Raw genomic sequence first — 24,279 nt, forward strand, 5'->3', positions numbered from 1 at the left:
CCCAGGTACCACACTTATTAACCCTGCACCCTGCGCCCGCCCAGGTACCACACTTATCACCCCTGCACCCTGCGCCCGCCCAGGTACCACACTTATCACCCCTGCACCCTGCGCCCCCCCAGGTACCACACTTATCAACCCTGCACCCTGCGCCCGCCCAGGTACCATACTTATCACCCCTGCACCCTGCGCCCGCCCAGGTACCACACTTATCACCCCTGCACCCTGCGCCCGCCCAGGTACCACACTTATCACCCCTGCACCCTGCGCCCGCCCAGGTACCACACTTATTAACCCTGCACCCTGCGCCCGCCCAGGTACCACACTTATCACCCCTGCACCCTGCGCCCGCCCAGGTACCACACTTATCACCCCTGCACCCTGCGCCCCCCCAGGTACCACACTTATCACCCCTGCACCCTGCGCCCGCCCAGGTACCACATTTCTCACCCCTGTGCCCCCCCCAGGTACCACACTTATCAGCCATGCGCAAGCCCAAGTACCACATTTCTCACCATGCACTTTCTCCCCAGAAGCTGGAACACCTTCTGATTCTCCTGGGCTAAAAGGAGGGCAGAGGGGGCATTCTCCTGGGCGCGGCCCCCGGTTTTGGAGGACCCTCTGCTCATTGTAGGGGCCCGCTCGTCGTCGTGAACATGAAGTTAAAAAAAGGGAACTTCCGCACTAAATAGATACGAGCAAACGGAAGCAGAGAAACCACCAGAGAGTTCAGCCAGGATATATGGCTGGTGGCTATACTCTGCCACCAATGAAGACCCCACCCCCCATCATATCAAATATTGTGGGGGTGTCAACGAAATGCTGGATGCCCATGTGTACCCTGACTTTAGAAAGGGGGTAACCCAGAAATTACAGGGGTTGTGTCATGAGAGGAACTTCTCTAAATACATCCTATTTTGGTGAGACGCAGCAATTGCAGACACATTTCAGCCCAGTATTCTGGGGATAAGGCAAATAATGCGCCAGGACACTGGAGATTAATGAGAGAGGGGGGAAGCTCCTGCTGCAGTCAGTTGTCCCATTGGTAAACAAGAACGATCCTCTAATATGTATAATGGGGTCTCAGCTCCTCCCCCCAACCAATTGTTTGGGGGGGAGATAGAAGGATTGGCTTTGTTGCAATGTTATCATCTGGTCCTTTGAACCCCCCCATGGCATAAGCTGCTGCCAGAGGTGTCCATCTTATTTTATTTACTCTTCCCATTGAGAACATATGCACGCTCTGCTGCACTGAGGGTGCAGGTGTATAGGAGAATATATGCACACTCTGCTGCACTGAGAGTGCAGGTGTGTAGGAGAATATATGCACACTCTGCTGCACTGAGGGTGCAGGTGTATAGGAGAATATATGCACGCTCTGCTGCACTGAGGGTGCAGGTGTATAGGAGAATATATGCACGCTCTGCTGCACTGAGGGTGCAGGTGTATAGGAGAACATATGCACGCTCTGCTGCACTGAGGGTTCAGGTGTGTAGGAGAACATATGCACGCTCTGCTGCACTGAGGGTGCAGGTGTATAGGAGAACATATGCACGCTCTGCTGCACTGAGGGTGCAGGTGTATAGGAGAATATATGCATGCTCTGCTGCACTGAGGGTGCAGGTGTATAGGAGAATATATGCACGCTCTGCTGCACTGAGGGTGCAGGTGTATAGGAGAACATATGCACGCTCTGCTGCACTGAGGGTGCAGGTGTATAGGAGAACATATGCACGCTCTGCTGCACTGAGGGTGCAGGTGTATAGGAGAATATATGCATGCTCTACTGCACTGAGGGTGCAGGTGTGTAGGAGAACATATGCACGCTCTGCTGCACTGAGGGTGCAGGTGTGTAGGAGAACATATGCACGCTCTGCTGCAGTGAGGGTGCAGGTGTGTAGGAGAACATATGCACGCTCTGCTGCACTGAGGGTGCAGGTGTGTAGGAGAACATGCACGCTCTGCTGCAGTGAGGGTGCAGGTGTGTAAGAGAACATATGCACGCTCTGCTGCACTGAGGGTGCAGGTGTGTAGGAGAACATATGCACGCTCTGCTGCAGTGAGGGTGCAGGTGTGTAGGAGAACATATGCACGCTCTGCTGCACTGAGGGTGCAGGTGTATAGGAGAACATATGCACGCTCTGCTGCACTGAGGGTGCAGGTGTATAGGAGAACATATGCACACTCTGCTGCACTGAGGATGCAGGTGTGTATGAGAATATATGCACGCTCTGCTGCACTGAGGGTGCAGGTGTATAGGAGAACATATGCACACTCTGCTGCACTGAGGGTGCAGGTGTATAGGAGAACATATGCACGCTCTGATGCACTGAGGGTGCAGGTGTGTAGGAGAACATATGCACGCTCTGCTGCACTGAGGGTGCAGGTGTATAGGAGAACATATGCACGCTCTGCTGCACTGAGGGTGCAGGTGTAGGAGAACATATGCACACTCTGCTGCACTGAGGGTGCAGGTGTATAGGAGAATATATGCACGCTCTGCTGCACTGAGGGTGCAGGTGTATAGGAGAATATATGCACGCTCTGCTGCACTGAGGGTGCAGGTGTGTGTGAGAATATATGCACGCTTTGCTGTACTGAGGGTGCAGGTGTATAGGAGAACATATGCACGCTCTGCTGCACTGAGGGTGCAGGTGTGTAGGAGAACATATGCACGCTCTGCTGCACTAAGGGTGCAGGTGTGTAGGAGAACATATGCACGCTCTGCTGCACTGAGGGTGCAGGTGTGTAGGAGAACATATGCACGCTCTGCTGTACTGTGGTTGCAGGTGTGTAGGAGAACATATGCACGCTCTGCTGTACTGAGGGTGCAGGTGTGTAGGAGAACATATGCACACTCTGCTGCACTGAGGGTGCAGGTGTGTAGGAGAACATATGCACGCTCTGCTGCACTGAGGGTGCAGGTGTATAGGAGAACATATGCACGCTCTGCTGCACTGAGGGTGCAGGTGTAGGAGAATATATGCACGCTCTGCTGCACTGAGGGTGCAGGTGTGTAGGTGAACATATGCACGCTCTGCTGCACTGAGGGTGCAGGTGTAGGAGAACATATGCACGCTCTGCTGCACTGAGGGTGCAGGTGTATAGGAGAACATATGCACGCTCTGCTGCACTGAGGGTGCAGGTGTATAGGAGAACATATGCACGCTCTGCTGCACTGAGGGTGCAGGTGTGTAGGAGAACATATGCACGCTCTGCTGCACTGAGGGTGCAGGTGTATAGGAGAACATATGCACGCTCTGCTGTACTGAGGGTGCAGGTGTGTAGGAGAACATATGCACGCTCTGCTGCACTGAGGGTGCAGGTGTATAGGAGAACATATGCACGCTCTGCTGCACTGAGGGTGCAGGTGTGTAGGAGAACATATGCACACTCTGCTGCACTGAGGGTGCAGGTGTGTAGGAGAACATATGCACGCTCTGCTGCACTGAGGGTGCAGGTGTGTAGGAGAACATATGCACGCTCTGCTGCACTGAGGATGCAGGTGTGTAGGAGAACATATGCACACTCAGCTGCACTGAGGGTTCAGGTGTGTAGGAGAACATATGCACGCTCTGCTGCACTGAGGGTGCAGGTGTATAGGAGAACATATGCACGCTCTGCTGCACTGAGGGTGCAGGTGTGTAGGAGAACATATGCACACTCTGCTGCACTGAGGGTGCAGGTGTGTAGGAGAACATATGCACGCTCTGCTGCACTGAGGGTGCAGGTGTATAGGAGAACATATGCATGCTCTGCTGCACTGAGGGTGCAGGTGTGTAGGAGAACATATGCACGCTCTGCTGTACTGAGGGTGCAGGTGTGTAGGAGAACATATGCACGCTCTGCTGCACTGAGGGTGCAGGTGTGTAGGAGAACATATGCACGCTCTGCTGCACTGAGGGTGCAGGTGTATAGGAGAACATATGCACGCTCTGCTGCACTGAGGGTGCAGGTGTGTAGGAGAACATATGCACGCTCTGCTGCACTGAGGGTGCAGGTGTATAGGAGAATATATGCACGCTCTGCTGCACTGAGGGTGCAGGTGTATAGGAGAATATATGCACGCTCTGCTGCACTGAGGGTGCAGGTGTATAGGAGAATATATGCACGCTCTGCTGCACTGAGGGTGCAGGTGTATAGGAGAACATATGCACGCTCTGCTGCACTGAGGGTGCAGGTGTATAGGAGAATATATGCACGCTCTGCTGCACTGAGGGTGCAGGTGTATAGGAGAATATATGCACGCTCTGCTGCACTGAGGGTGCAGGTGTATAGGAGAACATATGCACGCTCTGCTGCACTGAGGGTGCAGGTGTGTAGGAGAATATATGCACGCTCTGCTGTACTGTGGTTGCAGGTGTATAGGAGAACATATGCACGCTCTGCTGCACTGAGGGTGCAGGTGTATAGGAGAACATATGCACACTCTGCTGCAATGAGGATGCAGGTGTATAGGAGAATATATGCACACTCTGCTGCACTGAGGGTGCAGGTGTATAGGAGAATATATGCACACTCTGCTGCACTGAGGGTGCAGGTGTGTAGGAGAACATATGCACGCTCTGCTGCACTGAGGGTGCAGGTGTATAGGAGAACATATGCACGCTCTGCTGCACTGAGGGTGCAGGTGTGTAGGAGAATATATGCACGCTCTGCTGTACTGTGGTTGCAGGTGTATAGGAGAACATATGCACGCTCTGCTGCACTGAGGGTGCAGGTGTGTAGGAGAACATATGCACGCTCTGCTGCACTGAGGGTGCAGGTGTATAGGAGAACATATGCACACTCTGCTGCAATGAGGGTGCAGGTGTATAGGAGAATATATGCACACTCTGCTGCACTGAGGGTGCAGGTGTATAGGAGAACATATGCACGCTCTGCTGCACTGAGGATGCAGGTGTGTATGAGAATATATGCACGCTCTGCTGCACTGAGGGTGCAGGTGTATAGGAGAACATATGCACACTCTGCTGCACTTAGGGTGCAGGTGTATAGGAGAACATATGCACGCTCTGATGCACTGAGGGTGCAGGTGTGTAGGAGAACATATGCACGCTCTGCTGCACTGAGGGTGCAGGTGTATAGGAGAACATATGCACGCTCTGCTGCACTGAGGATGCAGGTGTGTATGAGAATATATGCACGCTCTGCTGCACTGAGGGTGCAGGTGTATAGGAGAACATATGCACGCTCTGCTGCACTGAGGGTGCAGGTGTATAGGAGAACATATGCACGCTCTGCTGCACTGAGGATGCAGGTGTGTATGAGAATATATGCACGCTCTGCTGCACTGAGGGTGCAGGTGTGTAGGAGAACATATGCACGCTCTGCTGCACTGAGGGTGCAGGTGTATAGGAGAACATATGCACACTCTGCTGCACTGAGGGTGCAGGTGTGTAGGAGAACATATGCACGCTCTGCTGCACTGAGGGTGCAGGTGTATAGGAGAACATATGCACGCTCTGCTGCACTGAGGGTGCAGGTGTGTAGGAGAATATATGCACGCTCTGCTGCACTGAGGGTGCAGGTGTATAGGAGAACATATGCACGCTCTGCTGCACTGAGGGTGCAGGTGTGTAGGAGAACATATGCACACTCTGCTGCACTGAGGGTGCAGGTGTGTAGGAGAACATATGCACGCTCTGCTGCACTGAGGGTGCAGGTGTGTAGGAGAACATATGCACGCTCTGCTGCACTGAGGATGCAGGTGTGTAGGAGAACATATGCACACTCAGCTGCACTGAGGGTTCAGGTGTGTAGGAGAACATATGCACGCTCTGCTGCACTGAGGGTGCAGGTGTATAGGAGAACATATGCACGCTCTGCTGCACTGAGGGTGCAGGTGTGTAGGAGAACATATGCACACTCTGCTGCACTGAGGGTGCAGGTGTGTAGGAGAACATATGCACGCTCTGCTGCACTGAGGGTGCAGGTGTATAGGAGAACATATGCATGCTCTGCTGCACTGAGGGTGCAGGTGTGTAGGAGAACATATGCACGCTCTGCTGTACTGAGGGTGCAGGTGTGTAGGAGAACATATGCACGCTCTGCTGCACTGAGGGTGCAGGTGTGTAGGAGAACATATGCACGCTCTGCTGCACTGAGGGTGCAGGTGTATAGGAGAACATATGCACGCTCTGCTGCACTGAGGGTGCAGGTGTGTAGGAGAACATATGCACGCTCTGCTGCACTGAGGGTGCAGGTGTATAGGAGAATATATGCACGCTCTGCTGCACTGAGGGTGCAGGTGTATAGGAGAATATATGCACGCTCTGCTGCACTGAGGGTGCAGGTGTATAGGAGAATATATGCACGCTCTGCTGCACTGAGGGTGCAGGTGTATAGGAGAACATATGCACGCTCTGCTGCACTGAGGGTGCAGGTGTATAGGAGAATATATGCACGCTCTGCTGCACTGAGGGTGCAGGTGTATAGGAGAATATATGCACGCTCTGCTGCACTGAGGGTGCAGGTGTATAGGAGAACATATGCACGCTCTGCTGCACTGAGGGTGCAGGTGTGTAGGAGAATATATGCACGCTCTGCTGTACTGTGGTTGCAGGTGTATAGGAGAACATATGCACGCTCTGCTGCACTGAGGGTGCAGGTGTATAGGAGAACATATGCACACTCTGCTGCAATGAGGATGCAGGTGTATAGGAGAATATATGCACACTCTGCTGCACTGAGGGTGCAGGTGTATAGGAGAATATATGCACACTCTGCTGCACTGAGGGTGCAGGTGTGTAGGAGAACATATGCACGCTCTGCTGCACTGAGGGTGCAGGTGTATAGGAGAACATATGCACGCTCTGCTGCACTGAGGGTGCAGGTGTGTAGGAGAATATATGCACGCTCTGCTGTACTGTGGTTGCAGGTGTATAGGAGAACATATGCACGCTCTGCTGCACTGAGGGTGCAGGTGTGTAGGAGAACATATGCACGCTCTGCTGCACTGAGGGTGCAGGTGTATAGGAGAACATATGCACACTCTGCTGCAATGAGGGTGCAGGTGTATAGGAGAATATATGCACACTCTGCTGCACTGAGGGTGCAGGTGTATAGGAGAACATATGCACGCTCTGCTGCACTGAGGATGCAGGTGTGTATGAGAATATATGCACGCTCTGCTGCACTGAGGGTGCAGGTGTATAGGAGAACATATGCACACTCTGCTGCACTTAGGGTGCAGGTGTATAGGAGAACATATGCACGCTCTGATGCACTGAGGGTGCAGGTGTGTAGGAGAACATATGCACGCTCTGCTGCACTGAGGGTGCAGGTGTATAGGAGAACATATGCACGCTCTGCTGCACTGAGGATGCAGGTGTGTATGAGAATATATGCACGCTCTGCTGCACTGAGGGTGCAGGTGTATAGGAGAACATATGCACGCTCTGCTGCACTGAGGGTGCAGGTGTATAGGAGAACATATGCACGCTCTGCTGCACTGAGGATGCAGGTGTGTATGAGAATATATGCACGCTCTGCTGCACTGAGGGTGCAGGTGTGTAGGAGAACATATGCACGCTCTGCTGCACTGAGGGTGCAGGTGTATAGGAGAACATATGCACACTCTGCTGCACTGAGGGTGCAGGTGTGTAGGAGAACATATGCACGCTCTGCTGCACTGAGGGTGCAGGTGTATAGGAGAACATATGCACGCTCTGCTGCACTGAGGGTGCAGGTGTGTAGGAGAATATATGCACGCTCTGCTGCACTGAGGGTGCAGGTGTATAGGAGAACATATGCACGCTCTGCTGCACTGAGGGTGCAGGTGTATAGGAGAACATATGCACGCTCTGCTGCACTGAGGATGCAGGTGTGTATGAGAATATATGCACACTCTGCTGCACTGAGGGTGCAGGTGTGTAGGAGAACATATGCACGCTCTGCTGCACTGAGGGTGCAGGTGTATAGGAGAACATATGCACGCTCTGCTGCACTGAGGGTGCAGGTGTGTAGGAGAATATATGCACGCTCTGCTGTACTGTGGTTGCAGGTGTATAGGAGAACATATGCACGCTCTGCTGCACTGAGGGTGCAGGTGTGTAGGAGAACATATGCACGCTCTGCTGCACTGAGGGTGCAGGTGTATAGGAGAACATATGCACACTCTGCTGCACTGAGGATGCAGGTGTGTATGAGAATATATGCACGCTCTGCTGCACTGAGGGTGCAGGTGTGTAGGAGAACATATGCACGCTCTGCTGCACTGAGGGTGCAGGTGTATAGGAGAACATATGCACACTCTGCTGCAATGAGGGTGCAGGTGTATAGGAGAATATATGCACACTCTGCTGCACTGAGGGTGCAGGTGTATAGGAGAACATATGCACACTCTGCTGCACTGAGGATGCAGGTGTGTATGAGAATATATGCACGCTCTGCTGCACTGAGGGTGCAGGTGTATAGGAGAACATATGCACACTCTGCTGCACTTAGGGTGCAGGTGTATAGGAGAACATATGCACGCTCTGATGCACTGAGGGTGCAGGTGTGTAGGAGAACATATGCACGCTCTGCTGCACTGAGGGTGCAGGTGTATAGGAGAACATATGCACGCTCTGCTGCACTGAAGATGCAGGTGTGTATGAGAATATATGCACGCTCTGCTGCACTGAGGGTGCAGGTGTATAGGAGAACATATGCACGCTCTGCTGCACTGAGGGTGCAGGTGTATAGGAGAACATATGCACGCTCTGCTGCACTGAGGATGCAGGTGTGTATGAGAATATATGCACGCTCTGCTGCACTGAGGGTGCAGGTGTGTAGGAGAACATATGCACGCTCTGCTGCACTGAGGGTGCAGGTGTATAGGAGAACATATGCACACTCTGCTGCAATGAGGGTGCAGGTGTATAGGAGAATATATGCACACTCTGCTGCACTGAGGGTGCAGGTGTATAGGAGAACATATGCACGCTCTGCTGCACTGAGGATGCAGGTGTATAGGAGAACATATGCACGCTCTGATGCACTGAGGGTGCAGGTGTGTAGGAGAACATATGCACGCTCTGCTGCACTGAGGGTGCAGATGTATAGGAGAACATATGCACGCTCTGCTGCACTGAGGGTGCAGGTGTGTATGAGAATATATGCACGCTCTGCTGCACTGAGGGTGCAGGTGTATAGGAGAACATATGCACGCTCTGCTGCACTGAGGGTGCAGGTGTATAGGAGAATATATGCACGCTCTGCTGCACTGAGGATGCAGGTGTGTATGAGAATATATGCACGCTCTGCTGCACTGAGGGTGCAGGTGTGTAGGAGAACATATGCATGCTCTGCTGCACTGAGGGTGCAGGTGTGTAGGAGAACATATGCACGCTCTGCTGTACTGAGGGTGCAGGTGTGTAGGAGAACATATGCACGCTCTGCTGCACTGAGGGTGCAGGTGTGTAGGAGAACATATGCACGCTCTGCTGCACTGAGGGTGCAGGTGTATAGGAGAACATATGCACGCTCTGCTGCACTGAGGGTGCAGGTGTGTAGGAGAACATATGCACGCTCTGCTGCACTGAGGGTGCAGGTGTATAGGAGAACATATGCACGCTCTGCTGCACTGAGGGTGCAGGTGTGTAGGAGAATATATGCACGCTCTGCTGCACTGAGGGTGCAGGTGTGTCGGAGAATATATGCACGCTCTGCTGCACTGAGGGTGCAGGTGTATAGGAGAACATATGCACGCTCTGCTGTACTGTGGTTGCAGGTGTATAGGAGAACATATGCACGCTCTGCTGCACTGAGGGTGCAGGTGTATAGGAGAACATATGCACGCTCTGCTGCACTGAGTTTGCAGGTGTATAGGAGAACATATGCATGCTCTGCTGCACTGAGGGTGCAGGTGTATAGGAGAACATATGCACGCTCTGCTGCACTGAGGGTGCAGGTGTATAGGAGAATATATGCACACTCTGCTGCACTGAGGGTGCAGGTGTATAGGAGAACATATGCACGCTCTGCTGCACTGAGGGTGCAGGTGTGTAGGAGAACATATGCACACTCTGCTGTACTGAGGGTGCAGGTGTATAGGAGAACATATGCACGCTCTGCTGCACTGAGGGTGCAGGTGTGTAGGAGAATATATGCACGCTCTGCTGCACTGAGGGTGCAGGTGTGTAGGAGAACATATGCACGCTCTGCTGTACTGAGGGTGCAGGTGTGTAGGAAAATATATGCACGCTCTGCTGTACTGTGGTTGCAGGTGTGTAGGAGAACATATGCACGCTCTGCTGTACTGAGGGTGCAGGTGTGTAGGAGAACATATGCACGCTCTGCTGCACTGAGGGTGCAGATGTATAGGAGAACATATGCACGCTCTGCTGCACTGAGGGTGCAGGTGTGTATGAGAATATATGCACGCTCTGCTGCACTGAGGGTGCAGGTGTATAGGAGAACATATGCACGCTCTGCTGCACTGAGGGTGCAGGTGTATAGGAGAATATATGCACGCTCTGCTGCACTGAGGATGCAGGTGTGTAGGAGAACATATGCACGCTCTGCTGTACTGAGGGTGCAGGTGTATAGGAGAATATATGCACGCTCTGCTGTACTGAGGGTGCAGGTGTATAGGAGAATATATGCACGCTCTGCTGTACTGAGGGTGCAGGTGTATAGGAGAACATATGCACGCTCTGCTGTACTGAGGGTGCAGGTGTATAGGAGAACATATGCACGCTCTGCTGTACTGAGGGTGCAGGTGTATAGGAGAACATATGCACGCTCTGCTGTACTGAGGGTGCAGGTGTATAGGAGAACATATGCACGCTCTGCTGTACTGAGGGTGCAGGTGTGTAGGAGAACATATGCACGCTCTGCTGCACTGAGGGTGCAGGTGTATAGGAGAACATATGCACGCTCTGCTGCACTGAGGGTGCAGGTGTGTAGGAGAACATATGCACGCTCTGCTGCACTGAGGGTGCAGGTGTATAGGAGAACATATGCACGCTCTGCTGCACTGAGGGTGCAGGTGTGTAGGAGAATATATGCACGCTCTGCTGTACTGTGGTTGCAGGTGTATAGGAGAACATATGCACGCTCTGCTGCACTGAGGGTGCAGGTGTATAGGAGAACATATGCACGCTCTGCTGCACTGAGGGTGCAGGTGTATAGGAGAACATATGCACACTCTGCTGCACTGAGGGTGCAGGTGTAGAGGAGAACATATGCACACTCTGCTGCAATGAGGGTGCAGGTGTATAGGAGAATATATGCACACTCTGCTGCACTGAGGGTGCAGGTGTATAGGAGAATATATGCACACTCTGCTGCACTGAGGGTGCAGGTGTGTAGGAGAACATATGCACGCTCTGCTGCACTGAGGGTGCAGGTGTATAGGAGAACATATGCACGCTCTGCTGCACTGAGGGTGCAGGTGTGTAGGAGAATATATGCACGCTCTGCTGTACTGTGGTTGCAGGTGTATAGGAGAACATATGCACGCTCTGCTGCACTGAGGGTGCAGGTGTATAGGAGAACATATGCACGCTCTGCTGCACTGAGGGTGCAGGTGTATAGGAGAACATATGCACACTCTGCTGCACTGAGGGTGCAGGTGTGTAGGAGAACATATGCACGCTCTGCTGCACTGAGGGTGCAGGTGTGTAGGAGAACATATGCACGCTCTGCTGCACTGAGGGTGCAGGTGTGTAGGAGAATATAAGCACGCTCTGCTGCAATGAGGGTGCAGGTGTGTAGGAGAACATATGCACGCTCTGCTGCACTGAGGGTGCAGGTGTATAGGAGAATATACGGCTGATCCGCGGTCACAGACAGGACCTTTTATAGAAATATGTAAAGTTTTCCCCATTCACGAGATGGGGGGAGGAGAACGGAGATGAGTATATGCAATATTGTGGGTGCCATCGCCCCTCAAATTCATTCTTCTTTCCACCTCTGCAATTGACTAACATAAAAAAAAGAAGAAACTGCACAAATTTTGTTTTAAAAATTTTATTAAAATATTCTTTGCCTGGTCGCCACACGTTAACCATTGTATAGCTGCTCTCCCAGCATGTAACATGTCAGGATTGTGTGACTCGGGAGGGTCACCCCGCAAGTGGCCGCAGACGATTCGGGAGGGAATATGATGGGATCCCGCAAGATTCACAGTGATCAGGACGGAGGGAAGCAAATCAGATTGACGTGACCTTGGCGGCCGTGTAACAGTTGTTCTTCACGGGATAGGAGCGTAGGCAACCGTAGATTGAGGGGCCCTATACCGAAAAAAAAACCTTTAAATCGTCAAGGGGGTAACATAGCGAGTCTGCGTCAAGCTGCATAATGAAGATATACTCGCTGCTGTGCAACATGGCACGTTGTAATGCTCCGCCGCTGCTGCGCAACATGGCACGTTGTAATGCTCCGCCGCTGCTGCTGCGGTGTCCTCTCCTAGAGAGATCACCTAACCCCCTGAGTGCAGCGCGCTGAACCCCCTGAGGCGCAGGGGAGGGTGAGGTAGATACACCGTGATTCGTTGACATTTTGGTAGTGTTCAGGAAAGAGGCACTTGACATTGTAGTAAAACGACGGGTTGTCCCAAGAACCGTTGACGTGACGCACGGCCTCCAACAACCAAGACCGAGAAGAAACCTGAAGCAAACATGTCAAGTGATTGTAGTAAGGCTTTGCAGCAGCTGGGGGGCGTAGCACAGTTTCGGAGGGGGGCACTTATGGCTTTGATTGTCTCATGGGTAAGCCCCGCTCTTCCCTCGGTCGGTTCCTCCCGATACTCCTGTGTTAGCAGCTGGAGCCCCTTGTGTTAGGGTTAGGGAGTGCCGCCGACCTATTGTCCTTAACCATGGAAGAGGGGGCCAGGGGCGTGCTAGTGCCCCCCGATGTTACTTTTTCCCGTCGTCGTCCAGTCTACGATTATGAAAGTCAAACTCATTATCATGAAGACGAAACCCAAGGAGGCAAAGAGGGCGGCCTGTGAAGGAAAGGAGAGGCGTAAGAGACCAAGGAGGAACATCACTGTGCATGAAAATGGAGAACAACAGATAGGGAAAGGAGACGCGTAAGAGACCAAGGAGGAGCATCACTGTGCATGAAGATGGAGGACAACAGATAGGGAAAGGAGAGGCGTAAGAGACCGAGGAGGAGCATCACTGTGCATGAAGATGGAGAACAACAGATAGGGAAAGGAGAGGCGTAAGAGACCGAGGAGGAGCATCACTGTGCATGAAGATGGAGAACAACAGATAGGGAAGGGAGAGGCGTAAGAGACCGAGGAGGAGCATCACTGTGCATGAAGATGGAGAACAACAGATAGGGAAGGGAGAGGCGTAAGAGACCGAGGAGGAGCATCACTGTGCATGAAGATGGAGAACAACAGATAGGGAAAAGAGAGGCGTAAGAGACCAAGGAGGAGCATCACTGTGCATGAAGATGGAGAACAACAGATAGGGAAAGGAGAGGCGTAAGAGACCAAGGAGGAGCATCACTGTGCATGAAGATGGAGAACAACAGATAGGGAAAGGAGAGGCGTAAGAGACCGAGGAGGAACATCACTGTGCATGAAGATGGAGAACAACAGATAGGGAAAGGAGAGGCGTAAGAGACCAAGGAGGAGCATCACTGTGCATGAAGATGGAGAACAACAGATAGGGAAAGGAGAGGCGTAAGAGACCGAGGAGGAACATCACTGTGCATGAAGATGGAGAACAACAGATAGGGAAAGGAGAGGCGTAAGAGACCGAGGAGGAGCATCACTGTGCATGAAGATGGAGAACAACAGATAGGGAAAGGAGAGGCGTAAGAGACCGAGGAGGAGCATCACTGTGCATGAAGATGGAGAACAACAGATAGGGAAAGGAGAGGCGTAAGAGACCGAGGAGGAGCATCACTGTGCATGAAGATGGAGAACAACAGATAGGGAAAGGAGAGGCGTAAGAGACCGAGGAGGAACATCACTGTGCATGAAGATGGAGAACAACAGACAGGGAAAGGAGAGGCGTAAGAGACCAAGGAGGAGCATCACTGTGCATGAAGATGGAGAACAACAGATAGGGAAAGGAGAGGCGTAAGAGACCAAGGAGGAGCATCACTGTGCATGAAGATGGAGAACAACAGATAGGGAAGGGAGAGGCGTAAGAGACCAAGGAGGAGCATCACTGTGCATGAAGATGGAGAACAACAGATAGGGAAAGGAGAGGCGTAAGAGACCGAGGAGGAACATCACTGTGCATGAAGATGGAGAACAACAGATAGGGAAAGGAGAGGCGTAAGAGACCGAGGAGGAGCATCACTGTGCATGAAGATGGAGAACAACAGATAGGGAAAGGAGAGGCGTAAGAGACCGAGGAGGAGCATCACTGTGCATGAAGATGGAGAACAACAGATAGGGAAAGGAGAGGCGTAAGAGACCAAGGAAGAGCATCACTGTGCATGAAGATGGAGAACAACAGATAGGGAAAGGAGAGGCGTAAGAGACCGAGGAGGAGCATCACTGTGCATGAAGATGGAGAACAACAGATAGGGAAAGGAGAGGCGTAAGAGACCGAGGAGGAGCATCACTGTGCATGAAGATGGAGAACAAGAGATAGGGAAGGGTCCAGGAAAGTGAAGAGCAGCAAACCTGAATCTTTGGACGCGATGACAGAGGCTCCTTCTCTCTGGGGACAATTTTCAAGTAGAAAATACTCGGTAAGATGAAAATCAGGCTCGGGGCAGAGGTGGATCCTAAATACAGGGAATAGTTAACAGACGTCATTACATTACTAATCCTGAGTTATCTCCAGTATTATACTCCAGAGCTGCACTCGCTATTCTTCACTGTCTATACAGACCTTGCTCTGGTGATTTGCATACTATATTATACTCCAGAGCTGCACTCGCTATTCTTCACGGTCTATACAGACCTTGCGCTGGTGATTTGCATACTATATTATACTCCAGAGCTGCACTCGCTATTCTTCACGGTCTATACAGACCTTGCGCTGGTGATTTGCATACTATATTATACTCCAGAGCTGCACTCGCTATTCTTCACGGTCTATACAGACCTTGCGCTGGTGATTTGCATACTATATTATACTCCAGAGCTGCACTCGCTATTCTTCACGGTCTATACAGACCTTGCGCTGGTGATTGTATACTGGGAAATGCCACATTTCCCGCGGTCCCTGCTTTTTAGTATCTCAGCTGTAACCGCAGTGTCTGGCAGATGGGATGTGAAGACATTTCTTACCAATAACGCCAAATATATCCTTAATGTTAGGAATGAAGATGACCAGGAGGTTCACCGCTATCAGCAAAATCACCGCAATGAGGATGTGGCGCCACCAGCGAAAGTCCTGTCCGGGGCAGATCAGCTGCTGGATGGCCCTGCGGATCTGCAGTAATAGGGCAGAGAGAGTAAGACACAGTAAAAACAAAAAAAATACCGCTATCAGAGATCAACTACAGCCTCGCCTACCGGGAACAGGACCACCGGCACAGTCAGCGTGACGGCCACTAACACGGCAAGGCGCACGCCCAGGACCAGCTTGTCCAGAGGGTCCACCTTGTTATATGTGTGCAACATCTCCGAGTCCACTTGACCTAACAGAAGAGGCAGATACGGACATCATCGGACAAGGGCTTGTAGTACCCCCTGGTCACCAGGAGGTGGCGGACAACTTCTGACAACAGTTCTCACCATAGAAAGTCAGATAGCCGAACAGCGCGGTCATCAGGTACATGACAAACATGGCAAAGATGGACACGTTCGCCACGTTCTGCATCCGCTTCGTGGTGGCTCTGGAAAAAAGGGGATATAAGAATAGGAGGAGGGATCATCACGGGGTGTGTAGACTTTCTGCAGCTTCGGATGACAATACACAGTCTCGTTTCATGGCCTTCGTACCTGCGTAGCTCGGTGTATATGGGCAGGACCTCGGGGTGGCACACAAAGGCAAAGGCAATGATGGGGATGGAGTACACGCTCTGAAAGCAAAGTCATTGCAGATGTGAGGATGGGGGGGACAAGGGATCAGCGACACAAGCCCCCGTGTATATGGATTGGGGGGACAAGGGATCAGCGACACAAGCCCCCGTGTATGTGGATGGGGGGGACAAGGGATCAGCGACACAAGCCCCCGTGTATGTGGATGGGGGGGACAAGGGATCAGCGACACAAGCCCCCGCGTATATGGATGGGGGGGACAAGGGATCAGCGACACAAGCCCCCGCGTATGTGGATGCCGACGTACCTGGGCGTTGAAGGTGAATAATTTAGGGGAGCAGCGCTCCTCCTCCTCCTCTGTGGTGTTGTAGCCATTAGTGTAGACATTGTGCACGGTGTGGGTTGTGTTCAGGGGGCACGGGATCACCGTTTTCTTGTACATCACCTGCGGGGACAAAGCGCGTCAGCACCAATGGATGGAAAAGGAGGTAAAGGCGGCCAGGAATGCTGAAAATCCTGCTCCGCTTCAGACCCCAGCAGGCAGCATTGAGCGTCTGCTGCTTGCTGGGACTTGTAGTTTCAGAGTTGTAATGGTAAAACAGTGCCATCTACAGGCCAACACTGACATTGCAGCCTCCTATAACATGCCATCGATCTGGAACGCACAGTATTTTTCGTTTTATAAAACGCAACCCAAATTTAAAGATAAAAAGGTAAACAAAAAACTATCAGGTCCGTTTTATAATCTGGTGGTGTCTTACCGGGGAGGTGGGGGGCAGCGGTGGTGAAGCGAGGTCACAGGAGGGAAGGGCGGTGCAGAGGGGGGCCCAGATGCTCGCCGCACAGAGCCTCGCCGCACAGAGCCTCGCCGCACAGAGCCTTGCTGCTCACCACACAGAGCCTCGCCGCACAGAGCCTTGCTGCTCACCACACAGAGCCTCGCCGCACAGAGCCTTGCTGCTCACCACACAGAGCCTCGCCGCACAGAGCCTTGCTGCTCGCTGCACAGAGCCACGCCGCACAGAGCCTTGCTGCTCACCACACAGAGCCTCGCCGCACAGAGCCTTGCTGCTCACCACACAGAGCCTCGCCTCACAGAGCCTTGCTGCTCACCACACAGAGCCTCGCCTCACAGAGCCTTGCTGCTCACCACACAGAGCCTCGCCTCACAGAGCCTTGCTGCTCGCTGCACAGAGCCACGCCGCACAGAGCCTTGCTGCTCACCACACAGAGCCTCGCCGCACAGAGCCTTGCTGCTCACCACACAGAGCCTCGCCTCACAGAGCCTTGCTGCTCACCACACAGAGCCTCGCCTCACAGAGCCTTGCTGCTCACCACACAGAGCCTCGCCGCTCACCACACAGAGCCTCGCCTCACAGAGCCTTGCTGCTCACCACACAGAGCCTCGCCGCACAGAGCCTTGCTGCTCACCACACAGAGCCTCGCCTCACAGAGCCTTGCTGCTCACCACACAGAGCCTCGCCTCACAGAGCCTTGCTGCTCGCTGCACAGAGCCACGCCGCACAGAGCCTTGCTGCTCACCACACAGAGCCTCGCCGCACAGAGCCTTGCTGCTCACCACACAGAGCCTCGCCTCACAGAGCCTTGCTGCTCACCACACAGAGCCTCGCCTCACAGAGCCTTGCTGCTCACCACACAGAGCCACGCCGCACAGAGCCTTGCTGCTCGCCACACAGAGCCTCGCCGCACAGAGCCTCGCCGCACAGAGCCTCGCCGCACAGAGCCTTGCTGCTCGCCACACAGAGCCTCGCCGCACAGAGCCTTGCTGCTCACCACACAGAGCCTCGCCGCACAGAGCCTTGCTGCTCGCTGCACAGAGCCACGCCGCACAGAGCCTTGCTGCTCGCCACACAGAGCCTCGCCGCACAGAGCCTCGCCGCACAGAGCCTTTCTGCTCGCCGCACAGAGCCTTGCTGCTCGCTGCACAGAGCCTCGCCGCACAGAGCCTTGCCGCTTGCCGCACAGAGCCTCGCAGCACAGAGCCTCGCCGCACAGAGCCTCGCCGCACAGAGCCTCGCCACACAGAGCCTCGCCGCACAGAGCCTCGCCGCACAGAGCCTCGCCGCACAGAGCCTCGCCGCACAGAGCCTCGTCACACAGAGCCTCGCCGCACAGAGCCTCGCCGCACAGAGCCTCGCCACACAGAGCCTTGCTGCTCACCACACAGAGCCTTGCTGCTCACCAAACAGAGCCTTGCTGCTCGCCGCACAGAGCCTCGTCACTCGCCGAACAGAGCCTTGACGCTTGCTGCACAGAGCCTTGCTGCTCGCCGCACAGAGCCTTGCCGCACAGAGCCTCGCCGCACAGAGCCTTGCTGCTCGCTGCACAGAGCCTCGCCGCACAGAGCCTTGCCGCTTGCCGCACAGAGCCTCGCAGCACAGAGCCTCGCCGCACAGAGCCTCGCCGCACAGAGCCTCGCCACACAGAGCCTCGCCGCACAGAGCCTCGCCGCACAGAGCCTCGCCACACAGAGCCTCGCCGCACAGAGCCTCGCCGCACAGAGCCTCGCCGCACAGAGCCTCGCCGCACAGAGCCTCGCCACTCGCCGAACAGAGCCTTGACGCTCGCCGCACAGAGCAGGGCTGCCCGCAGCACAGAGCAGGGCCACAGAGAGCATTGCCCCTGCCTTCCATGATCCCTCTCCACGCCCCCTGTCAGCTACATTCAGATTGTAAGACGCACCCCTCACTTCCTTCCCAAATTTTTGGGAGGAAAACTGCATCTCATAATCCGAAAAATACGCTATAACTGCACCCTATGGCCCAGATATGGATAAAGAAAAAATCCTGCAACTTACCACACACAGGAAAAACACCATACAGCTGAGGGAAAAGCCGCTTGTGTACCCCAAATAACCTGATGGGGGGACAAAACATACAAATGACAGGTGTAACATACTAATATGCTTTTATAGGCATGTTTTAGGCAAGACTACAACTCCCAGCCGGCTTGTAAAGTGCATGCTGGGAGCAGTAGTGTCAGCACCACTGGATAAAGCCTTCCAGATGCGAGCGACGGCTTTAGCTCTTACCTAGATGTTTCATGAGTGCGAGTGGCAGAATGATGAGGATACTGACAATGATGATGAGATAGTTACCATTTAAATACCAGTCCCTGCAGAGAAGAAAACACTCAGAGGTCGGGAGCACGGGACAGGGGTCGGCGGACACTCAAGCAGGAGCTCACTGATCTTACCCAGTTGGCTCAGTCAGTCCCAGGAAGGCCTGAATTACGAGGGGAAGCTCATACTTGATAATATATAAATAACTGGACATCGCTGGAAAGGAAGAAACAGTCAGGTTACATTGACGACACTATCTTAATGCCCAACGGACAGATGTAAAGCTAGACGCATCGAAAAGAGTCAAATTAACAGTATTGAAATGGCACCAGATTTATGGGAAGGGTCATATTGTACTTACCGCCCACATTATGGATCGTTATGATTAGAGCTGCTAGAATTTTTCCTACAGGTCCAAATGCTCTCTGTCCTAGTTGTTCATAAGCGCGGATACCTGCCCAAAAGAAAGCATGAAGGAAGACAGTGAGATGCAAGTTTTGCTCTTTCCCTCCCTGTGTGTCTCCAAGGATATCTGAAATCTGCGCTCCATCTTTAGGATTGATTCAGAAGTGAAAACAGTGTTAAAGGGGATGTCCTGGATAGGATAAATTGAAGATCGGTGGGGGTCCGCCTGCTGGGACCCTCTGTAATCGGCAAAGCATTGCACGTGCCCAATCGCTGCTTCATATATGTACTCAGCAGCCCCATAGAGAGTGAATGGAGCGGCAGTCGGGTATGTGCGCTGACTCTCCAGTCCATATGGAGATAGCAAGGAGAAAAGGTTAATGTTCTAGCAGTTGGTGCGGGGTCTCATTGGTCGGACCCCCACTGATCTGTAAGTTATCATCGGTCCTTGGGAGATACGGGTAGGAAATACAGAATTTGCATCGTCCCTTCTGGCTTTGTATAACAGGAGGTCCCTAGACAACAACAACAAAAAATGCAAAACACAAGAAGAACAATGGTCACTCACCCACAACAGCAGAACACTTGAGGAGGAGCTGGATGGAGTAAGCAGACATGATAGCGATGAGTGTGAGAAGGATCCTAGAGGAGAGGAAAACATGGCCTCACACACAGCCGTATATACCGACATCACTATAATAAGGTGGGGCAGGTTATATACAGTGGAAAGTATTCACACCCCTTTACATTTTTCACTTTGTTTCATTGCAGCCATTTAGTAAATTCCAAAAAGTTCATTTTTTTTTCTCATTAATGTACACTCTGCACCCCCATCTTGTCAGAAATGTAGAAATTTTTGCAAATTTATTAAAAAGAAAAACTGAAATATCACATGGTCATAAGTATTCAGCCCCTCATATGTAAGTCCCATGCTGTCCATTTCCTTGTGATCCTCCTTGAGATGGTTCTGCTCCTTCATTGGAGTCCAGCTGTGTGTAATTACACTGATAGGACGTGATTTGGAAAGGCGCACACCTGTCTATATAAGACCTCACAGCTCACACTGCATGTCACACCAAATGAGGATCATGAGGTCAAAGGAACTGCCAAAGAGCTCAGAGACAGAATTGTGGCAAGGCACAGATCTGGCCAAGGTTACAAAAGAATTTCTACAGTACTCAAGGCTCCTAAGAGCACAGTGGCCTCCATAATCCTTAAATGGAAGAAGTTTGGGACCACCAGAACTCTTCCTAGACCCGGCCGTCCAGCCAAACTGAGCAATCATGGGAGAAGAGCCTTGGTGAGAGAGGTAAAGAAGAACCCCAAGATCACTGCGGCTGAGCTCCAGAGATGCAGTAGGGAGATGGGAGAATTTCCACAAAGTCACCTATAACTGCAGCCTCCACCAGTCAGGCCTTTATGGCAGAGTGGTCCGACGGAAGCTTCCTGAGTGCAAGATATATGAAAGCCACATAGAGTTTGCAAAAAAACACATGAAGGACTCCCAGACTATGAGGAATAAGATTCTGTGGTCTGATGAGACGCAGATAGAACTTTTGGTGATAGTTCTAAGCGGTATATGTGCAGAAAACCAGGCACTGCTCATCACCTGCCTAATACAATCCCCACAGTGAAACATGGTGGTGGCAGCATCGTGCTATGGGGGCAGGGACAGGACGACTGGTTGTAATTGAAGGAAAGATGAATGCGGCCAAGTACAGAGATATCCTGGAAGAAAACCTCCTTCCAGAGTGCTCTGGACCTCAGACTTGGCCGAAGGTTCACCTTCCAACAAGAAAATTACCCTAAGCACACAGCTAAAATAACAAAGAAGTGTCTTCAGAACAACTCTGTGACCATTCTTGACCGGCCTAGCCAGAGCCCTGACCTAAACCCAATTGAGCATCCCAAGAAGACTCATGGCTGTACCAGCTCAAAAGGGAGGGCGCCTCTACTCACTACTGAGAAAAGGGGCTGAATACTTATGACCATGCGATATTTCAGTTTTTCTTGTTTAATCAATGTACAAAAATTTCTACATTTGTTTTTTTTCTGAGAAGATGGAGGATGGGGAGCAGAGTGCACATTAATGAGGAAAAATACCAAATGGCTGCAATGAGACAAAGAATGAAAAATGTAAAGGGGTCTGAATACTTTCTGTACATATATAATATATATATACAGTAGATGGGCTTATATTAGGGGCAGGTTATATATCTGTACAGTGTATGGGCCTATATTAGGGGCAGGTTATATATCTGTACAGTATATGGGCCTATATTAGGGGCAGGTTATATATCTGTACAGTATATGGGCCTATATTAGGGGCAGGTCATATATCTGTACAGTATATGGGCCTATATTAGGGGCAGGTTATATATCTGTACAGTATATGGGCCTATATTAGGGGCAGGTTATATATCTGTACAGTGTATGGGCCTATATTAGGGGCAGGTTATATATCTGTACAGTATATGGGCCTATATTAGGGGCAGGTTATATATCTGTACAGTATATGGGCCTATATTAGGGGCAGGTTATATACGAGCAGTGACTGTGGGAATATGAGCCTGCAATCTCTCTATGGGCAGCTGTGTGCGGCCAGAAGCTGTTCATGGAAAGGACTTTCCCAAACTGATAGCGGTCTGGACCAGAGCCAGGGCACCGTGCATAGTCAGGAGGGGGTGCATAAACTTACACAAACAAAATGATCCCTGTGTTGGACATGGCAAAAGCGAGGCCCAGTATTCCGCTGCCCATGATGGCGTTGCTCAAGTTAAATACCGACATCCCGAAAGACGTCTTTCCATCAAACTGCAGAAGAAACAGCACAAGAACGGAGACTTCTTAGATTGGCCGTGATCAATATGCATGTTTTCTTTAATACTTACAGAAGCTCATACATAACCAGAACGAGGCGTTTATGTATATCACGTCATTATAGCCATGGGAGAACAGTAATGCAGTATGTGCAGAGTCACCTTGTTTACTGACCTATGGTGAATTGATGCCTGTGTGTCTATGGACGTATTCTACCGCCATGCAGTGATAGCATACCCCCTTACATAAGATAAGCCACAACATTGTTGGGGCAGAAAATCACCCCTGTCACAAGAATGTACCGGGGTACAATCACCCGTATCACAAGAAAGTACCGGGATACGATCACCTCTGTCACAAGAAAGTACCGGGATACAATCACCCCTGTCACAAGAACGTACCGAGATACAATCACCCGTCACAAGAACGTACCGGGATACAATCACCCCTGTCACAAGAACGTACCGGGATACAATCACCCCTGTCACAAGAATGTACCGGGATACAATCACCCCTGTCACAAGAACGTACCGGGATATAATCACCCCTGTCACAAGAACGTACCGGGATACAAATACCCCTGTCACAAGAACGTATCGGGATACAATCACCCCTGTCACAAGAACGTACCGGGATACAATCACCCCTGTCACAAGAATGTACCGGGATACAATCACCCCTGTCACAAGAACGTACCGGGATACAATCACCCCTGTCACAAGAACGTACCGGGATACAATCACCCCTGTCACAAGAACGTACCGGGATACAATCACCCCTGTCACAAGAATGTACCGGGATACAATCACCCCTGTCACAAGAACGTACTGGGATATAATCACCCCTGTCACAAGAACGTACCGGGATACAAATACCCCTGTCACAAGAACGTATCGGGATACAATCACCCCTGTCACAAGAACGTACCGGGATACAATCACCCCTGTCACAAGAATGTACCGGGATACAATCACCCCTGTCACAAGAACGTACCGGGATACAATCACCCCTGTCACAAGAACGTACCGGGATACAAATACCCCTGTCACAAGAACGTACCGGGATACAAATACCCCTGTCACAAGAACGTATCTGGATACAAATACCCCTGTCACAAGAACGTACCGGGATACAATCACCCCTGTCACAAGAACGTATCGGGATACAAATACCCCTGTCACAAGAACGTATCGGGATACAATCACCCCTGTCACAAGAACGTACCGGGATACAATCACCCGTATCACAAGAAAGTACCGGGATACGATCACCTCTGTCACAAGAAAGTACCGGGAAACAATCACCCCTGTCACAAGAACGTACCGGGATACAAATACCCCTGTCACAAGAACGTATCGGGATACAATCACCCCTGTCACAAGAACGTATCGGGGTACAATCACCCGTATCACAAGAAAGTACCGGGATACGATCACCTCTGTCACAAGAAAGTACCGGGATACAATCACCCCTGTCACAAGAACGTACCCGGATACAAATACCCCTGTCACAAGAACGTATCGGGATACAATCACCCCTGTCACAAGAACGTATCGGGATACAATCACCCCTGTCACAAGAACGTACCGGGATACAATCACCCCTGTCACAAGAACGTACCGGGATACAATCACCCCTGTCACAAGAACGTACCGGGATACAATCACCCCTGTCACAAGAACGTACCGGGATACAATCACCCCTGTCACAAGAACGTACCGGGATACAATCACCCTTGTCACAAGAACGTACCGGGATACAATCACCCCTGTCACAAGAACGTACCGGGATACAATCACCCCTGTCACAAGAACGTACCGGGATACAAATACCCCTGTCACAAGAACGTACCGGGATACAAATACCCCTGTCACAAGAACGTATCTGGATACAAATACCCCTGTCACAAGAACGTACCGGGATACAATCACCCCTGTCACAAGAACGTATCGGGATACAAATACCCCTGTCACAAGAACGTATCGGGATACAATCACCCCTGTCACAAGAACGTACCGGGATACAATCACCCGTATCACAAGAAAGTACCGGGATACGATCACCTCTGTCACAAGAAAGTACC

General features: G+C 51.7%; 2 protein-coding genes across 4 annotated transcripts in view; both read right to left on the reverse strand.

The window, feature by feature from the left end:
• The window catches only part of WAS (WASP actin nucleation promoting factor), a 44,728-nt gene extending 44,054 nt beyond the window's left edge, over positions 1-674 (reverse strand). The window contains exon 1 of the mRNA XM_075324569.1: positions 516-674. Within this exon, the coding sequence (XP_075180684.1) occupies positions 516-629 (114 nt within the window). The 5' untranslated portion in view covers positions 630-674. The remainder of the gene's footprint in view (positions 1-515) is intronic.
• An 11,268-nt stretch (positions 675-11,942) lies between these two features.
• SLC38A5 (solute carrier family 38 member 5) overlaps positions 11,943-24,279 on the reverse strand; it is a 52,323-nt gene continuing 39,986 nt past the window's right edge. For all 3 annotated transcript variants that reach the window (XM_075324566.1, XM_075324568.1, XM_075324565.1), the window contains exons 5-17: positions 22,075-22,190; positions 19,945-20,018; positions 19,333-19,425; positions 19,106-19,187; positions 18,942-19,024; positions 18,708-18,766; positions 16,197-16,334; positions 15,851-15,930; positions 15,644-15,744; positions 15,422-15,546; positions 15,194-15,338; positions 14,582-14,685; positions 11,943-12,934 (exon numbers count right to left, since the gene is read on the reverse strand). In XM_075324566.1, the coding sequence (XP_075180681.1) occupies positions 12,830-12,934; positions 14,582-14,685; positions 15,194-15,338; positions 15,422-15,546; positions 15,644-15,744; positions 15,851-15,930; positions 16,197-16,334; positions 18,708-18,766; positions 18,942-19,024; positions 19,106-19,187; positions 19,333-19,425; positions 19,945-20,018; positions 22,075-22,190 (1,305 nt within the window). In that variant the 3' untranslated portion in view covers positions 11,943-12,829. The remainder of the gene's footprint in view (positions 12,935-14,581; positions 14,686-15,193; positions 15,339-15,421; positions 15,547-15,643; positions 15,745-15,850; positions 15,931-16,196; positions 16,335-18,707; positions 18,767-18,941; positions 19,025-19,105; positions 19,188-19,332; positions 19,426-19,944; positions 20,019-22,074; positions 22,191-24,279) is intronic.

The sequence above is a fragment of the Anomaloglossus baeobatrachus genome, chromosome 9 (assembly GCF_048569485.1).
Source record: "Anomaloglossus baeobatrachus isolate aAnoBae1 chromosome 9, aAnoBae1.hap1, whole genome shotgun sequence".
NCBI lineage: Eukaryota > Metazoa > Chordata > Amphibia > Anura > Aromobatidae > Anomaloglossus > Anomaloglossus baeobatrachus.